This window comes from Hesperophylax consimilis, chromosome 3 (assembly GCF_061612785.1).
Source record: "Hesperophylax consimilis isolate HC1 chromosome 3, BYU_Hcon_1.0, whole genome shotgun sequence".
NCBI lineage: Eukaryota > Metazoa > Arthropoda > Insecta > Trichoptera > Limnephilidae > Hesperophylax > Hesperophylax consimilis.
The window spans coordinates 37,064,597-37,083,474 of NC_142838.1; the positions used below are offsets into that span (position 1 = coordinate 37,064,597).

Genomic DNA, 18,878 nt, shown 5'->3' on the forward strand with positions numbered 1-18,878 from the left:
GTTGTCCCGGTGTGGCTCTTGGTGGTTCCTGTTGTTCAGGAGCCTGTTGCTGGTGGTTGCTTCGTCCCGCTACGTCCGCCCAGGATCGGCCGTCAACTCGGGCCGCGGGTCTCTGTGCCCGGGGCTCTGCCTCTTTGCGCCTCTGGGCGTTGGATTGCTCCTGTCTGCGCTGGAGAGCAGCTACGTATGCCACCCTGTTGGGGCATTTGCCGTAGTTTGCGGGATGGGCTCCGCCGCAATTGCAGCAGACGGCCGGCTCTTCTCGATCGGTTTTGGGGCACTCCGGTGTGGCGTGACTGCCTTCGCATTTGACGCAGCGGGCAACGTGTGCGCAATTTCTGGACCCATGTCCGAAATTTTGGCATCTGTGGCACTGTGTTCCGTGCTGGAGGTGGTTGCTTCTATACTTCCTCAAAGTAATCCTGCAGTGGCACAGGTAGACCACTGCGGCTCTCAGGTGGCCCATGTTTGTTTCCTGGCCAAAGTGTGCCAGGTAAAGCGGGTATTCTGTTCCCGGGGTGGTCATCTTGACCACAGTCCTTGCCGGGAAGCCTTGATCCTCAAGGTCTTGCATTATCTCCTCTGGTGACAACTTTGGGAGTCCTCTGACGGTTTTCTTCAATTTATCCGCTTCTGTGGTAGGTGTGGAACGGCTTCTCCTCTCCACGTAGAGCTGCTGTCAGTTTTTTGTGGGCTTCTACAGAGCTCACCACAACGCTGATTTTGCCTCCTTTGGCATATCTGAAGTTGAAGTTGGCACTTCCAATGTGCCTCTGTACTTCTTTTGTGATGTCGCCGTGCGTCATTGACCCTATGGCCATGATTACGGGCGGGACTCGAGTACTCTTCCCAAGAGTCGCAGTAGTCGTTGATCTTTGTCTGGCGGGCGCCTGGTCTCTGCTGGTGGACGCCACTGGTCCTGGGGGCGTTTCTTCGTCGGTGGCGACGGGATATCCTGGGCTGGTTCTCATACTTGATGTAAGGGTTCGTACTTATTCTCGTGAACCACGCGAAAAATGGGCTTTGGGGGGGAATGGGGGCGCTTTGAAGCCGTAGCCCTCGTCCATTCCTCTACCATGGGTGATGTGGCTCTTGGTGAGCCGGTTGCCGAGCCGGTGCTGGTCTGCGACGATCCAAACTTGAACTCAGGCTCATGAGTGTCTGGGTTTATTCTCCAGCCAGTGGCTCTCTCCGGGAATAACATAGGCAGGGGCTTGTTTCTCTTGAAAGTCGCTGTTCCTCTTGGTGTGCGGTGGTAAGGCATTTTGGAGTCGGTTTATTCTGAAACGAGAAAAATTTGTATTAGTTGAGTAATTTGCAGAATGCCTTGAGAAAGGCAGTTGGGACGACGTATGTGAATTGCGAAGATTGCCTTGAAAAGGGCAGTTGGGGCGCGTGCGCCTGCTCCAGGCCGGCTGAATTTCTCCGGCCGGCTGTAAGGTGTTGGGGCCTGGCTGTGTGAACACAAGCCAGACGGAAGCAGTTTTGTGGCTATATTACAAGCCACGAAAAATCCTCAAACTGCGCAAAATCCACAAGCTACGCAAGTAGAATCTCTCCTATCTGTAGTTGTTGGTTGTCGAGTTTGTGCTTATTTACTTGGAAGCGATACCGTGCCGCCAGCTTCAATCCACTACGAGCGTGTAGGTATTACAGTACAAGGGAACTGCGATTTAAGTGAAAGCACAGTATTTACGTTAGCCTGGGGCCCGTCCAAGTGCGAAATGCCAACGGAAGTGGCGACATCTTGTGGCGAATTCTAGAATTAGAAAACCGATTGAAAGCGGTTAAAGCAAATGTACCCAGTACCAAGGTATAAATACAATGGTTTTATATTGTATTATTATATGGTATTAGAGTATACTTAGACATGTTATTTGCGTTTAGCTTTGGTGTAGCCGTCAATTACCGGATACCAAGAGCTGTTGCGCTTAGCTCCTTCGTCTCTATTGATATTAAATGGATTTTTGTAGATTTCAATTGCCTCCATAATCAGGCGTGATCTATAAGTTTTGGGTCTTCCCAGGACCTCAGGAGCAAATCCAAAGTAATGGCCGGTTTCAATTAAGTGTTCGGCGATTGCCGATTTATCAGGGTGGCCAAGTTTACAAGCACGAAAATGTTCTGCTATCCTTTTGGAAATCTTCCGCTCTGTCTGGCCTATATAAACCTTGTCACAATCAGAGCAGCTGAGTTTGTACACTCCATCTGCTTTCAGAGGAAACTTAGTCTTTGCAGACCTCAGTAGGTCTTGGATTTTGGTGGTGGTTCCGAACACAGTTTTGATGTTTTCTTTTGTTTTTTTTTTATGTTTTTTGTTTTAAAATAAATATATAATAAATATATTTATTTTAAAACATTATTCTTTCATATCTCATTCATTCTTATATCATTCTATGAACACAGACATTGTATCAGATTATTAATGATTAAGAACATTCACTAATTTATATTCTGCACTCTTTGACTAACAAAGAAACTTTATTTATAATACAATCTCTTAAATAAATCAATCTCTTAATAACATATCTCTCGGGATGTTGAGAGCATTTTAATCAACCTCGTTTTGGCTGACGAAAGAGAAACGGCGCACATTGTTTCATTTTATGCGTGCCGACCACCTCTACAGCCAAAACCGATGTAAACCCTAACTCGGCTCTGGTCTCTGCAAGTTATCGGCAAGTTGTCGGCGAGATTACTGAATAAAATAGCCTGTTATAAATAAATAGGCATTCTGGAAAACCAATCGAGTCCATGGGGGGTGAGGTTTGTCAAGGTCTTGGCGAAAGATGAGTCTGCCCGTCAACTGCGTGGCAGGCTGGATCGGGAGAGACTGGTTGAGGGAGACCTTTTGACCTCTCCATCAGGACATCCATTCATCGCCTTGCACCGCAGTGAGAGGGATGAATCATACTCCGTTACACATGGACACATTGAACCCCAGATTCTTACCCACCCCTCATGCCCTTTTCCTCCCCTTCATTTCTCTAAAAAGAAACTCCACACAGCATCCCCAAAAATTACAGAGGACCTGAGGGAGTTTTTTTCATCAGGACATCTATATTTAGCGTTAGCCCTCTATAACTTCAATACCAACCTCGAATAGTTTGTTTTCACGTGAATTCAATTGACATAATTTTTATGGTCTCTTTTTGTTATTTTACTTACTTACAGCCTTCTAAAAAACCTGGTCATACTAGATAAAAAAAACGTTTCATTTTTTGTATTTGAAATGTACTTTAATATTTAAAAAATGCAATTTTAATTTCAAATATGAAAAAGCATAGCTTAAACACAAACAGTTGTAATCAAAACTTCGAAAAAATTCATCAAATTCCAAAAACTTGGTCCTTTTATTTAAGGAATTTTGCGACAAATCTGTCATTTCACTTTTTATCTTGTTCATTCATTAAAAAAAATAGGATGTGATCCTAGGTCGTCCTAGATGCGACCGTATCTTTTTTGATTTTTCTGTTACAAATTTTCATTTATGAATCGCTAATATTATTTTCAATAATTTAATATTACAGTTAAAGGTTTTCTCAATAAGTTATTCCAACTTGTATTTGATTCCCAAAAATTTAACACTAAAAAACTGTAAATTTTTAATGTCTATATCTTGCAAATCTTAAGACGTTAACTTAGAGGGGTACATGTTTACCAGTACGTGCATTAGACATTTATGTTATAAAATAACACCACTTTTATGAAATAATTATGAAATTTAGACTATAAAAATCAATTTGAATATTGATTTGACCCAGAGAGATTATAATAATTATATTCTTTTATTTTTGGTTTAACCGTTTAATCCCACCTTTCACATAAAATGAAAGTAATATTTACACCATGCATTTATTGTACAATTACTTGACTAAAATGGACGAAAAAAGAACACAAATGAGTTGTAAAAATATTTATTTTTACTAATATAATAGTGAATTGCTCATTCGAATAGAAATTATAAAAAAACATCATCTCACTCACACATCACAAATCAAAACTGTCATTCTGCCTGAAAAAACACGCGCAGGGTCAGTCTGCCGAAATGCAAAGTTGCCAGTTCTTTCGCAGCACAGAAAGATATTTTTTTACTGGAAATAATTTTAATTAGAAATTTTACAGCCATCATACAATGTTTAACAAAAATATCGTTTAAGGTTGTAAAGTGATTTTTTTATTAGTAAGGATGTTATTGTTTCACACATACATATTATTGTACGCCGTTATTGAACGGTTGGAATTTATTCATTGTTATGTCAGAGTAATTTATTTTACATTAAATCTCTGTCTGTTGTGCACATTATTTATTTATTTAAATTGTACGCCCATACGGGCTTTTACATGTTATATATTTATAATGATTTGATGGAAAATTACTAAAGAAATAAATATATTAAAGAAATTATAAAATATAACACGTGCAAAGAATAATAAAAGCTGTATTACATACTATTTATTTATGAGGTATGTTATTATAGCCTTTTTTAACTAATTTCCGTACTGTTGAACACATGTACTATTTCTTTTGCCACATCCATTATTTTTTTCGTTTAATTGACCCAAAAATGAATCCGAATTTGGGTAGCCTACAGCCAAAGAGGCCTTTGGAACAGGACGAAGGAGTTTAGAAAGGAGGCGTTTCTCAACTTTAACTGATGTAATGTATAATAAAAAAGAACACAAGAAATGTCACGTAGGTGTGTTTCATGATCCAAAAGTCTTAGGATTCTCCATGCAGAACTGTGCTTCACCATCATTATGATAAGGGATGGCAATTTACCATGACAGGCAAGTGCATCACACAGCGCGTGCTAAAATGGGTCAGAACTATTCGTAAAAGACGTTTCTAGTGGTTGAAGCTTACATAATACGGATCGATGTTAAAACCGTAAACAAGACAATGTTAGTTGTTACAATTTTATGATTTCTTTAATGTTATTTGGCACATGGAGATTATTATGTGAAAGGTAATATAACCCAAAAGTTTTTTTGAAATTGAAATGTTTTAATGTAGTTTTTAGGTTAAAAAGTTGAATTTTAATAAATATTCAAATAAACAATCTTCCATGGAAAAAAAAATTATAAGGGAAAATAAACATTGAAATTTCGAAAAAGTGTTATTTATCTTTTTTACTTCTACCATCATCTATATAACATCGTTGTTGAAGAGGTGTCAAAAACATAAAGGTTTATTGTAAGTAGCTAATAAAGAAAATAAATGTCAACAAGTAGACAATGCTCTACAAATCTTAATAGAGGATATTAGGTTTTCTGAACGAGTGTTTCTCAAACTTGAAAGACGGACTTGTTAGGCAGAGTTGGGCTAGCGCCACACTTGACGGAAATTCCGTCGCGGATCTTCCGCTGGAGTCAGTCCGTTACCATACGTTGCAGCCACACTGAATATTCAGTGGCGGATTATCCGTCGACTGCCAACGCTTATACAGCGTGGTCGTAATGGATCCGATAGAAGTGATAGCTATTTATGAGGCATTAGAAGAAGAAAGAAAAAGAAAGCGTAAATATTGGGTTCATACCATAAATACTCTTCGACTAGAAATTGGGCAATTTCATACCTTGTATATGCAACTAAGAAATTATCCAGATAAAGTATTCGGATATTATCGAATGTCCATACAATCATTTGATGTATTGCTGAATTTAATGAAGGACTATATTACCAAGCAAAATACAAAACTTAGAACGGCTATATCTCTCCCAAAGGCAAACTCTATTTTGCACTTCGATAATAAATCTTTCAGTGTCGAACATCCTGTGCGTTCGTCGTCGCCGCGTGTTATCCGCCGAATGTGGCGCGATGCATACAAATACTTGGAATGCGACTTTGCCGATCTTCCGCCGACGGAAGATCGGTGCGCGGAGGACGGAACAGACGCGAGTGTCGGCGGTCCGCCACGGAGCGACCGATCGTCCGCGACGGAACGACCGATCTTCCGCGTAGTGTGCCCGCTATTTGTAATTTATATGCAATTACATGTATTGGCGTTCCGTCGCGGAAGTTACGCGACGGAATTTCCGTCAAGTGTGGCGCTAGCCTTGGAATAGAGCATTGTTCACGAAAACACGGATGGTGGACAAACTCGGAAAAATTGAAAATATAATTAAATTAGACAATGAAAAGATTCGATAGCTCTGTTGGTTATTGGTTTTTATTTATTATTTATTACTGCCGACAGTTCCGGGTTCTCGTTCGTAATCTAATAATTTTGTTTTCAGCGTCTTCTTCCATTTTCATATTCGCTGTAAAATTTTGATATTGATCCAATAATAAATTAATGCATAATTACCGGAACTCTTTAAAACATCCGCCTCTGTGATGTATTTTTTACTCTGTGTGGATTTCCGAAAAAAAACGGAAGCAAATAGTAAATTTTATTGTGTAATTAGAATAATTAGCATGGTTTTTATACTATTACTCGAAAAAAGTCGCCAGTATAGATTTATAATAAAAGTTGAAAACTAAATTTATATAAAAAGAAGAATCCGTTTGAACGATAAGGTTTTAAAACCACCAACAACAAATTAAATAATAAATAACAAAATGAAAGCAATTCCTCATCTGAGTTTCAGTGGATTCATAGTGCTTTTCGAAGGTCGCCGAAAAATGACATTAATACGGTTCTTCTTTCTTTTCAGTGAACTATTATTTGTGAGGTAAGATAAATATCTTTAAATATTCTCAGTAATATGATTGATTGGATATATTTTTTTCTGTTATTTCATCATGTTGATTCAGTTGTTATCATTATTTAAATTTTAACCCTTTCTTATTGCATTTCAGTGCTCAAAATGGCACCCATAGGAGTTTCCCGGTTGGATTTCTGTTTGGAACAGCAACATCTTCATATCAAGTAGAAGGGGCCTGGAACGCTTCAGGTGAATGAAAGTTTGCATTATTAAAACTAAACACTTTATTGATTTAAAGGAATCACGAATATTATAACAGGTTAAATATTTGTTTAAAGATAAGGGAGAAAATGTCTGGGATCGCCTCTGCCACACAACAAACCTTGTCATAGATGGCAGCTCGGGAGATGTAACTTGCGACTCCTACAATCATATTGACAGAGACGTGGAGATGCTGAAGGAACTCGGAATTCACTTCTACCGCTTCTCCTTATCCTGGTCCAGGATCCTCCCAACTGGATTTGACAACAAGATTAGCGCTGACGGAATCCGCTACTATAACAAACTGATCGATGCGCTCATGGAGAACGGCATCACTCCAGTCGTTACTTTGTACCACTGGGATCTTCCACAACCGCTACAAGATATCGGAGGATGGACGAACCCCCTGATTGAAAAGTATTTTACAGATTACGCTCGAGTGGCTTTCAGTACGTTCACAGAGTGGTTGACTATCAACGAACCATTCATGGTCTGTCGTGGATATGGAAGTAAAGAAATGGCTCCTGCATTAAATTTCCATGGTAAATAAATTTTCACGTGAATATACAGTAAATTATCATATTTTTAGGCCGTTAAGTAAGGTTTGTGATTCTGCGATGTGTTATTTATTACTGGAAATATCCTAGGTATTGCAGACTACTTGTGCGCACATACTCTGATCAAATCCCACGCTAAAGTTTACCATCTTTACGACGATGTATTCAGAGCAAAGCAAAATGGTGAGTATAAGAGAAGACTTGCTACATTATGTAAGGCCTACTCGGCCAAAATCCTGTGTCAAAGGAGTATTGTCTAAATATTCTAAATGGATTACTTGAAACGATAACATAAGCAAACAAGGAAATCAATTAATCCATTTTTAATGCTTGTAGGAAGAATCGGATTGACTCTCGATGCTAGATGGTCTGAACCAGAAAACCCAAATTCCGCTGCCGATCTTGAAGCTTCCGAAAATGATTTGCAATTCTCAGTAAGTGACTAATTTTCTCGACCTGTAAAACAATAAATAACGATTTTTATTTATCTTTTTCAGTTGGTATTGATATAGTTTGATTTGTGGTTAATATCACCAATGATTTCCGTGATTTGTACTTATTTACAGATAGGATGGTATGCTCATCCAATTTTCTCCAAGGAAGGCGACTACCCCGTAGTTTTCAAGCAGAAAATAGGCCAGCGCAGCTCTGAGCAGGGCTTATAATAATAATAATAACATAACATTTATATAGCGCAGTTTTGTGTTGTTTCACTACAAGTGCGCTTAACTATAATAAACTTAAAATAAAATTTCCTATTGTGTTCCTTTAAAAAAAAATTAATTACATAATATGAAATAAAGAATAAACGGTTTACACAAAAGCAGAGAATAAATTTTAACAATAACAGAGCTATTTTAGTAGAGGATAACAATAAAAGACAGTGACAGTGCACGAAAAATTAGAACTTTAAAATTAAAATATTATATAAAACAGAAAAACATTAAAATATTATATAATAGGTGGACATTAAACATAAAAGTACAATAAGGAGGAAACCGAAACCAAACAATTACCGGAAAACTTCAAAACCTGGCTTTTTATAGTATATTAAAAAAGAAGCTTAGATTCATGAGAATATAAATGATTTTAAATTATTAAATATGATTTTTTGAATAATTTTGTTTTTAAAACCCGTTTAAATTCAGCCAAATTTTGTATATTGGTAAGGGCTGGGGGAAGTTTATTCCAAATGAGTGGGCCAGCTACACGAAAAGAGCGATCATAGTAAACAGCTCGATTTGACCGAGAAAGTTCGATTAAACGATTGGTAACATCTAGATCTGCTGACCTCAGAGTAAGCTGTCTATCGCTTAGGTTTTGTCGGACACATAATTCCGATATATAGGCTGGCGCCATTCCCTGCAATGCTTTGAAGGTCATTAGGCAGATCTTGAACTCTATTCTTTCAGGGCATCGAAGCCAATGAAGACGATCCCTTAGAAGCGGGGTTATACGACAATGCTTAGATTCACCAAAAATCATTCTCGCCGCAGCATTGAAAACGGACTGGATTCTGTTGAATTGTTTTTTAGGTAGGCCAGCATATGCACTATTACAATAGTCCATACGTGAGACAACGAACGAATTAATGAGTGATTTTGCTCCATCAAAGGGAAGGCATCTCCTAATTGATTTTACCTGCCTTAGATGGAAAAAGCCAGCACTTACAGTTTTTGAAATTTGCGATTCAAGAGAAAGACAATTGTCTAAAGTGAAACCTAGAAATTTTATTTCCGTAGAAGGGATTATATTTGTATTCTGAATACGGATTGGACTGGAGTCGATGAGGGCTTGTCTTCCAGGAGAAGCTATCCAAATAAATTCCGTCTTTGTCGGATTAAGTTTGAGTTTATTAACAGACATCCAACTTGAAACCGTGTCAATGAAACTAACCACCTCGTTTTTAAGGACGTCTTTTTCATCCGGGGAGCAAAACTTGAAAATCAAACGATCATCCGCGTAGCCTTGTGATTCAAAGACAGCTGAGTGAATGAGTCGTTCGAGACGATTAGTATATAGAATGAAGAGAATGGGACCCAGTACAGAACCCTGGGGAACTCCAAATTTGATGGGAGTTTCAGGTGATGTATATTTATTGAAAGTTACTGAAGCTACTCGTCCAGACAGGTACGATGACATCCATTGGAGTACATCACCTCGAACGCCAAATTCGGTTTCAAGCACATTTAATAAAATACTATGATCTACAGTGTCAAATGCCGCACTCATATCAAGAACAGATACCAAACCCAACTTACCTGCTTCCATCCCGATGATCAAATCTGAAATTACCCGCAAAAGGACAGTTTCCGTTGAATGAAACTGTCGATAAGCAGATTGATTTTTGGCAAATAGACCGGCCGAGTTTCAGACCGGGCTTCAGCTCCTCTCGCCTTCCGGTCTTCACTCCTGAGGAGGTGGAGTATATCAAGGGGACCTACGACTACCTTGGAGTGAACCACTACACCAGCTCAGTCGCCAAGGCTACTAATGACGGAGTTCAATACCCGAGCCCATCCTACTGGGACGATTTGGGAATTATTGGGTACCAACCTGAAGAGTGGCCTTCTTCCCCAGCATCCAACTGGATAAAGGTTATTCATTTTTAATTTTTATCGTTAAATCTCTAATATTTTAAGACGTCACAATACTCTAAAATAAAGTGGGAATCTTAAAGACGAAGAAGGCGTATTTGTAGTGTATGCTGTTTGCGTTCGGGCAGCTTCGGGTTCTACCGAAGATATCCGAACGCTACCAACCGTCTCGTATTACATTGCCGGAGCGAGGATTCATTCTCTCGCTAGACGGCCTTCGGGCAACTTGTTACTTGTATTGTCAGCTTATTATATTACGAATTAAACAACCTCCGTATATCAGAATCTACGACTATTAATAGAGATATTACCAGATCCCTATCCTCGTTATAATACTGGAGATCGAGGGCCCAGTATTATATATCCTGTTAACATCAATACGTTACAGTGGCGCAGCTTACAAAGGAGTATACGGAAACAGTTTTTCGGATTGCCGGCAAGTGGATCTATTTCACACCAGTGACTTGCAAGAAATATCTCCGGGATTTTATTGTCAGGGTGACAATAAATGGAGATAAATTGGGCATAATAAGGACAATTGGAAGTAAATAATTCGTGGCTCTGGGTAACAAAGACCAGACCAAGAATCCAGCGAAGAATCAATAATTTCGTGGTTCTGGGTAACAAAGACCAGACGAAGAATCCAGCGAAGAATAAATAACCACGTGGTCCTGGGTAACAAAGGCCAGACCGGTGGTTCTGGGTAACAAAGACCAGACAAATTTCACAGAAGAAGGAGACTTGGAAGTCCGGGAAGCGGCAGGGCGCTGGACTGCATCGGCGCCGGTTCCTGGAGTCAGGTTGTCTTGTTTCTTATTTGTTTTCTGGAAGGTGTTATTGTTGCCGGGTGGGTTTTTTTTTGTTGTCGTTGCAATCATGGAATCGGGCGGAATTTCCAGGTTCTCCCACGTTAATGGAGATTGGAGTCTATTCCGCTTGAGGTTAGAACAGTTCCTTCTAATTCGTGATGACATTAAAACGACTAAGTTAGATGCTTCACAGAAACGCGCTTATTTGCTGAATCTTCTGGAAGCGGAGACATTAACTCTTTTGATCAACTTATGTTTCCCTGCTAAAGTTACAGACGTGGCATTCGATCAGTTAATAGAATTAATTGAGAAACATTGTTCCAGACCGCGATCGGTATTCAAGGAACGAGAAAAATTTTATCAAGCCAAGCAATCGCATGGGGAATCGGTTAGAGATTTCGCGGTCCGTCTAAGGGGTTTATCTTCTTTTTGCGAATTTGGAACGCGCTTGCCAGAAAGCTTAGCGGATGCCTTTGCAATCGGTATTTTACCAGGCCGGGCTAAGGAGAAAATTTTTCTAGAGGGAACTAAATTAACATTTAACAAGATGGAAGAGTTAGCAATAACGGTTTCAGTTTTAGACAATCTGGTTCCGGAAATTAAATCTGAATTTTCCGCAGGGAATTCGGATGTGAATGCCATTTCGAATCGTTCAAATTCGCCCGGGAGACATTCGTCGCGTTTGGGAGAAACTCAAGGTTTTTCAAGGTTATCTCGTTCAAAGAGCCCCGAACCGAGGAATAAAAAATGTACGATTTGCGGTGAATATCATGTAGAAAAAGATTGTAAATTCAAGAACGCAAAATGTTTTAATTGCCACAAGGTAGGGCATTTGAAGAAATTTTGTAGGAATCACAAGGTTAATCCGATTTTTGAACAATCCCAGAATAATAGTATTTCATACATTAATCCGTTTAGGGCTAATGTGGTAATTAACGAAGTGAAATGTGCTGCTATGATTGATTCAGGGGCAAGCATGTCGGTCATGCCGGATTTTATTTTCAATCGTTATTTTAGAAATGTAACATTGTCACCAGATAAGCGTACTTTATCAGGATACGATGGCAAACCACTTAATATTGTAGGTAGTGCCTGTTTTACCGTAGAATACAATAATCTTAAAAATAATTTATTATTTACTGTTGTGGTTAATGGCACGGAATTGATAGTGGGTAGGGATTTTATGGAGATTTTTAATCTAAAGATAGTTCCTGTGATGAATAATTCGGTTTCATCAATCAAGGACAAAATTTGTTTTATTGAAAATTGTGAGCATGTAAATTTTCAAGCAGTTGTGGTAGCCACCGCAGCGGACAGCGAATTACAGCTGGTATTTAGGTATTTGCGGCAGGGCTGGCCCAAACGAGTAAATCGTGACAGCAGTATATGGAAATATTGGCTAAAAAGGAACGAACTTTCTATCGTAGGAGATTGTTTGTTTTGGCAACACAGAATAGTTATACCTTTTTCTCTCCAAAAGCAAGTGTTAGATTCATTACACAGGTCACATTTTGGTATTGTTAAAATGAAGGGAATAGCTAGAGCATATTTTTGGTGGACAGCTCTGAACAAAGACTTGGAGGAAGTCGTTCAATCATGTTCAGATTGTGCGTTGTCAAAACAGTCACCACCGAAAAGTCAATTGACGGTTTGGCCAAATCCAGGTAAAGCTTGGAGTAGGGTACACGTAGATTACTGTGGGCCTTTAGCGGGGAAGATGTTCCTTGTGGTGTGTGACTCATTCTCCAAATGGTTGGACTGTATTGAAGTACAGAAGGCAGATTCAACTCATACGATTTTGGAATTGAGGAAAATTTTTTCTAATTTTGGCAACCCTGACTTAATTGTGTCTGACAATGGCTCAGTTTTTACAAGTGAGGAATTTAGAGGGTTCTTAAGGGAGAACAATATTAAACTTATGACTTCTCCTGTGAAACACCCCCAGTCAAACGGATTGGCGGAAAACGCTGTTAAAACTTCGAAAACGTTCCTCAAGAAACTGTTAGTAAACGGTAAATTCCCACTAAATTTTAATGTCAAGTTATTAAATTTTTTAATGGACTATAGAAATTCTTTGCATTGCTTGACAGGTATTGAACCAGCGGTACTGTTATTAGGAAGGAGGCTGCGTTCTACTTTCGACAATTTAATTCCAGTGAAAAATGGTGATGAGTTTTCAGAAAAAGTCAAGCAAGCAAACGTTAACATTTCTAAAGCTCAATCTGATCAGGTTAAGTTTTACAAAGGGGTTAAAACCAGGGTTTTTAAAGTTGGACAAAAGTGTTTAACAAAAGATTATCGTCAGGATAATAAAGTAGTTTGGACTAAGGGAGTAGTCTCTAGAAAGCTAGGTAAAAAAGTTTATATTATTAAGATAGAGAACACAGATGTGACATGGAAGAGACATGTCGACCAAATGAGGGAAATGTCAGTGAGCTGGAAGGAAGATGGCAATAGTGCACAGCATCCCGCGTCTGAAATTTCGAGGAATGAGCCTCAGGAGTTAGAGACTTCAACCTTATTGCGTGGATTCACTGGTTTTCCTCCTGATTTCAGATTGGCGGCAGAGGAGGTGGTGTCGGAGCAGACACAGGCCCGGCAACAGAGACCATGGTCGGGGAGATTGCGGCCAAGACGCGAGTCACCCACATCTTCCAGAGGAAACGGGGCAACTTGACCCAGGCACCGCGGTTGTTAGTCTTAGGATTATTTGTTAGCAAAATGTAATAACTTCACTTGTTGTAATAACGGCATAGCGCAGCTCTGTTAGAAATTTTTGTGGATCTCTGCACAATTGATTTAATCGTGTTTTGTACTTAATATTTAAAATGTCTAAGTTGTCTATCTTTTTAAAATCATTGTTTAAACCAAATGTAATATAAAATGTTCATGTTATGATTTATATAGGTATGTAAATATTTTGTTGGTTTGTAAGTAGCTTCAGAGTTGAAGGAGGGAAAGTGTAGTGTATGCTGTTTGCGTTCGGGCAGCTTCGGGTTCTACCGAAGATATCCGAACGCTACCAACCGTCTCGTATTACATTGCCGGAGCGAGGATTCATTCTCTCGCTAGACGGCCTTCGGGCAACTTGTTACTTGTATTGTCAGCTTATTATATTACGAATTAAACAACCTCCGTATATCAGAATCTACGACTATTAATAGAGATATTACCAGATCCCTATCCTCGTTATAATACTGGAGATCGAGGGCCCAGTATTATATATCCTGTTAACATCAATACGTTACAGTATTCAAATACATTCGGTGAGCGGCCCGGCGTATCAGACGGACCCACGGTCGAATTTGCCCTAGCAGGCCTAGAAAATTGATCTTTTGACGGGGTTTATTTTAATTAATTCTGATAAACGTATTAATTAAATCTCTGATGTTCAAAATGAATACCTCGGGAAGTTACCAATTCATGTGGTCTAGAAAAATATAGCTAATTTCGTAGTTGAAAAAAGTTTTATAATTTTTTTATGTAAAATGTTTTAAAGGAAGGTACTGTTTTTATAAATCTAAAAAATACATAAAAAACGGATTTTAATGTGGAATTATTCGGATTAAAATAATATGTGAGCCTCGAGCAAGCCCCATTATTACAGTCTTACGAGTCGTAAAGAAAAAACTTAAAGCTTTGCCTACTGGGGCTAATGTGAAATCATTATCCCGATAAACTCTGTCCGTCCTAGTCATGATAGACAATACTGAGGGATAAGAACAGGTAAGTGGAAAATTTTACTCATAATCATACGCATGCGTACTACGTAAACTGACCGTAGGACCGCAGAATTAGTTGCATTTTAACTAATAACAATGACTTACATTAGTTAAAATGCTATTAGTTAAAAAAAACCCATCGATACCATGATTTTTGCTTCTAGGTGGTTCCATGGGGATTCAGAAAGCTGTTGTTATGGCTGAAGAATGAATACAATAGTCCAGAAATAATTATCTTTGAAAATGGCTATTCAGATCTTGGAGGAACTGATGACGCAGACAGAATTAGTTACAACACGCAGTACCTAAACGCCATGTTAGACGCCATGGATCAGGGCGTCACCGTCACGGCCTATACTGCATGGAGCCTCATGGATAACTTTGAGTGGCTCTCTGGATATAAGTAAGTTACACTTGGTTCTATTTCACTGACTCAATAAACTAGTGCTTCCTCCACTTCTGTACGTGATGTAAAGGATCTCACACCCTCGGTTCCAGGAGCTTCGGCTACTGTTATTTCGATTGACTAATCCTTCAACCAGGAAAATAGGAAGAGGGTTAGGGATTAGCGATTTGCCCCAAGCAGACCAAAATCGTATTTTTCCCTCAATGAAAAGGTGTATGAGGATTGTGTGGATAATAAATGCCAATAAGCTAAATAAGACTGACAAAGCTTAAATAATGTCAAACGTTGACTTTCTAATGTCGGACTTCACAATGTTGGATCTCCACTTAAATTCCACCAATAGTTTCTGTAATATGGTGGATGATATCATGTGTGCTCAGACCGATATGTCAGAAAAGCTGGAGTAAATCCTCGAAGGACAATCTTCCAAGCCGTGTGCCTCTGGTCCGACTGTTCCAACTACCAGTTCCTATGCTGGGATTGTTGCTGGATACCGCTCCGCTAAGTTGATACTAGATGGTAAAGATTGAATTATTCCTCCACTACAGCCTACGGTATTACTTTATCCCAATATTCACGAGGGGAAGACGTCAGAGGAAACTCAGAAGATGGAAAAATGGACGGTTTGCAGGTTAGGTAGACTATCTAAAATGGTCACCCAGTGTTGGCTCTACTGCTGACTCTAAATTGTTTAAGAATTTTTTTTTCAACAATATTGAAGGGTGGACTGGGATCTCTAGGGAGGATCACTTGAGAACGATGCGGCGTGTGTCAATTTTTGAGAAACTATGCCAAACAACCATGGATATGATGGTTACCCGTCATCCTGAGGTTAGAAGTGTTCTTATCGACAGCGGTCAATGCTACCTTGGGTGGAATACATAACGTGTGTGCGATTTCTTAGTGGCTGTCAGTTGTTTTCAATTCCACCTATACGTATTCCTATTGTGTACTACGCATTATGCCATTCAATTATTAGGTATAGCTTACTAAACTGGGACGGTGCAGCCAAAACCATTCTAGATTCGTTAGCTAAGGTGCAAAAGGCGTAAAAGAGTAATGGGTAAAAAACCTCACACGTTCATCACTCATACACTCATCAGAAGCCTTATTCGAGGAAACTAAATTATTAGATATTAGGCAGATGTATATACGAGTTATAATGTACGATACGAACAACCCCAAGCATCATAGTATACGACACAGTATAGATCACAGTTATTTATTTATTTATTATTACACTCCCTAATGGGCTTTTACACACTACAAAGTTTAATAGTAGAGTATCACAGTTATTATAAATTCTACAAAGTTAAAACAATAAAGGAAACATAATACAACGAAAAAAGAAAAAATATTAAATGTTACAACAAAAGCATATAATAAAATAAGATACATTAGTAAAAATGATACACACATACTCACATAAATAGATATTCAAAATAAAAATAAAAATATATATATTGCGGAAATTATAGATGTCTATTTGTGTCTCGATATATAAAAGAATTGAAATAAAAAAATATTTATATTGATTATTTTTAAGATGAAATATATATCTCCCGTATCAGAGTATTTATTTCAGAGACTGTGAAGTCTTGGAATCGGGGAATTTTGATAAGACAGTGTCCTGGGGTTGGAAAAATAAAAGGGTAATAAATTTCGGCAAGATCTTTTAGGTATGTGGATGCTGATCAATTGGAGTAACTCAGGACAGTCAATTTTGTAATGAAGTATTTTATGTAGTACTATTAAATCTGTGTTTATTCTTATTTCTGAAAGTTTTAATAGGGACAATTTATCTAGTAAGTAGTTATAATCAATGTTTTCTACAGGAATATGCAATTTAAAGTTTATATACTTCAGGAACTTATGTTGAATCTTTTCAATGTTATCGGAATGAATATTGTAAAACGGAGACCATAACGTAGAGTTATACTCTAGTTGGCATCTAACAAGGGTTTTGTACAACGTGATAAACTATTTGTACAACAGTTATACGACAAGACTAAGAAAACAAAGAGTGATAGTGCCAAAAATAAATCCATCGTTTGGGAAACGTTTTCAAACATTCCTAGCTCCTAAGGTAATATCTATGCTATCCAAATAGCTATACAGAAAGCATAAAACAGACCCTCTTAAAAATCTAATTACGGGATGGCTGATAGAATCGGAAACCTTCCTGAATAAAATTTAAAAAAAAAGTATGAATGAACTGAGAACTGGCCTGGAAAGGACTGGACTTGATGACTGGACTGGACAGGACTGGACCTGAGGACTGGAGAAGCAGATTTTAGGGTCTGCTGTTATCCAGCATGACCGCTCTGGATTTGTCTACTAACACCGAGGCACCCAAATCCGTTATTTTTATATTTTGTAAAATATTATTTTGGTTTTTAATTATTTTGGTTTTTAATTTGTATTGTTTTCATATTAGTTTTACTACATATATGTATTTGGTATTTGGATTGGTATTAATGTATTTTTATTTTTGTTATTAATATCGTTATTTATTAAGAACAAAACCTTGTTGAAGGATGTTTATTATGTTTTGTTAGTCATGTGACAGTTTCATTTTTCATTAGAATATAACTTTTTATCTTTTTTGCTGTCGAGTGTAATACAGTTCTTGTTTTCAAGGATGGTGCAGTTCTTTAAGAACTTATATATTTGTATCGTTAACCTTCCCCTTATGGGATGGTATTAATCTTCCGGTCCTGCATCAATATGTGAAAATTATTTTCACATGTTACTCATTCCCGAAATTGCCATGGAGTGTCGGTTATGATATATTTGCCATATGTTTTTATTTTGTTGTTGTTTTTAAATCCACTGTTTTTAGGAATTCTCATCAGGGTCATTTGTAATGTTAACTATCCCATTACTTCATACATGATATAAACTCTGTTTTTCACAGGGAGAAGTTCGGACTCTTCGCGGTGGATTTCAACGATCCGTCACGACCAAGAACAGCAAAGGCATCAGCTAAATACTACAATTCGATCATCGCAAGTAACGCAGTTGAGAGGGTCTAATTATTACTCTTTTCTACAATTAAAAATGTATTTGCATTAACGGCGACATTAGCTTTTAATAACAATCCTTTAAACTTGTTCAAGATGTACGAATAGGTACACCCTATATTTTCATGTATTAATAAAATAGATTAAATAGTTTTTTTGTTGTTTTATAAATATTTTGATATGTCACTGAACGTTTAAAACGTCATTGGTACGAGTATCTATCAAACATCTGTAATACGTATAAGCAGATCATCATTGCTTACCTAATCTGTACTCAAAATATCTACTTATATCTATAATATTATACTTTATTTTTGTGATAAAATAAATTAGGTATGAAGCATGGTGGCACTTAAATTGAGTGATTTATTTTTTATGTTACACCTCACAAGAGCCCCTGTCCGCACAGTACCTATAAAGACATGGGAATTATATTGCTACCCGTTGCAATCCCACGAGTTCCATATGTTACATAGAATACATGGAAGTAAAAATAAAATTATTGAAAAATAATGCATAGAAACGAAAACAAAATCAAATATGAAAAAAATAATAAAATATTTTTTTTTTTTTAATTCTAAACTAATGTTTATGAGACAAGGTTTTATGCATAGCACAAAGGATAATAAATTATTATAAGCAGTAATTAGTTGCCTATAATATCAATACAAATTTAAAATATCTGCCGAGTAAAAATAAATGCCTCCGTGGGAATTGAAACGGCGCCTTCTGATGTCCGGTCAAACGCTCTGGACCACTGAGCCACGTCGGCTTATTTCCAACAGGCAAAATAATTAATAAATAAGTATAATCAACAATTACTGCTTATTATATTTTTTCCACCTGTAAACA

At 37.9% G+C, this 18,878-nt stretch overlaps 1 protein-coding gene across 1 annotated transcript; it reads left to right on the plus strand.

Moving 5' to 3' along the window:
• Positions 1-4,680: 4,680 nt before the first annotated feature.
• LOC149425398 (myrosinase 1-like) lies at positions 4,681-18,038 on the plus strand. The gene is made up of 9 exons (XM_089651112.1): positions 4,681-4,700; positions 6,830-6,900; positions 6,990-7,454; positions 7,560-7,652; positions 7,806-7,903; positions 8,036-8,121; positions 9,844-10,066; positions 14,762-15,000; positions 17,921-18,038. Exons 1-9 carry the CDS (start codon positions 4,690-4,692, stop codon positions 18,036-18,038), a joined length of 1,404 nt encoding a protein of 467 aa, XP_089507238.1. The 5' UTR covers positions 4,681-4,689.
• Positions 18,039-18,878: the final 840 nt, after the last annotated feature.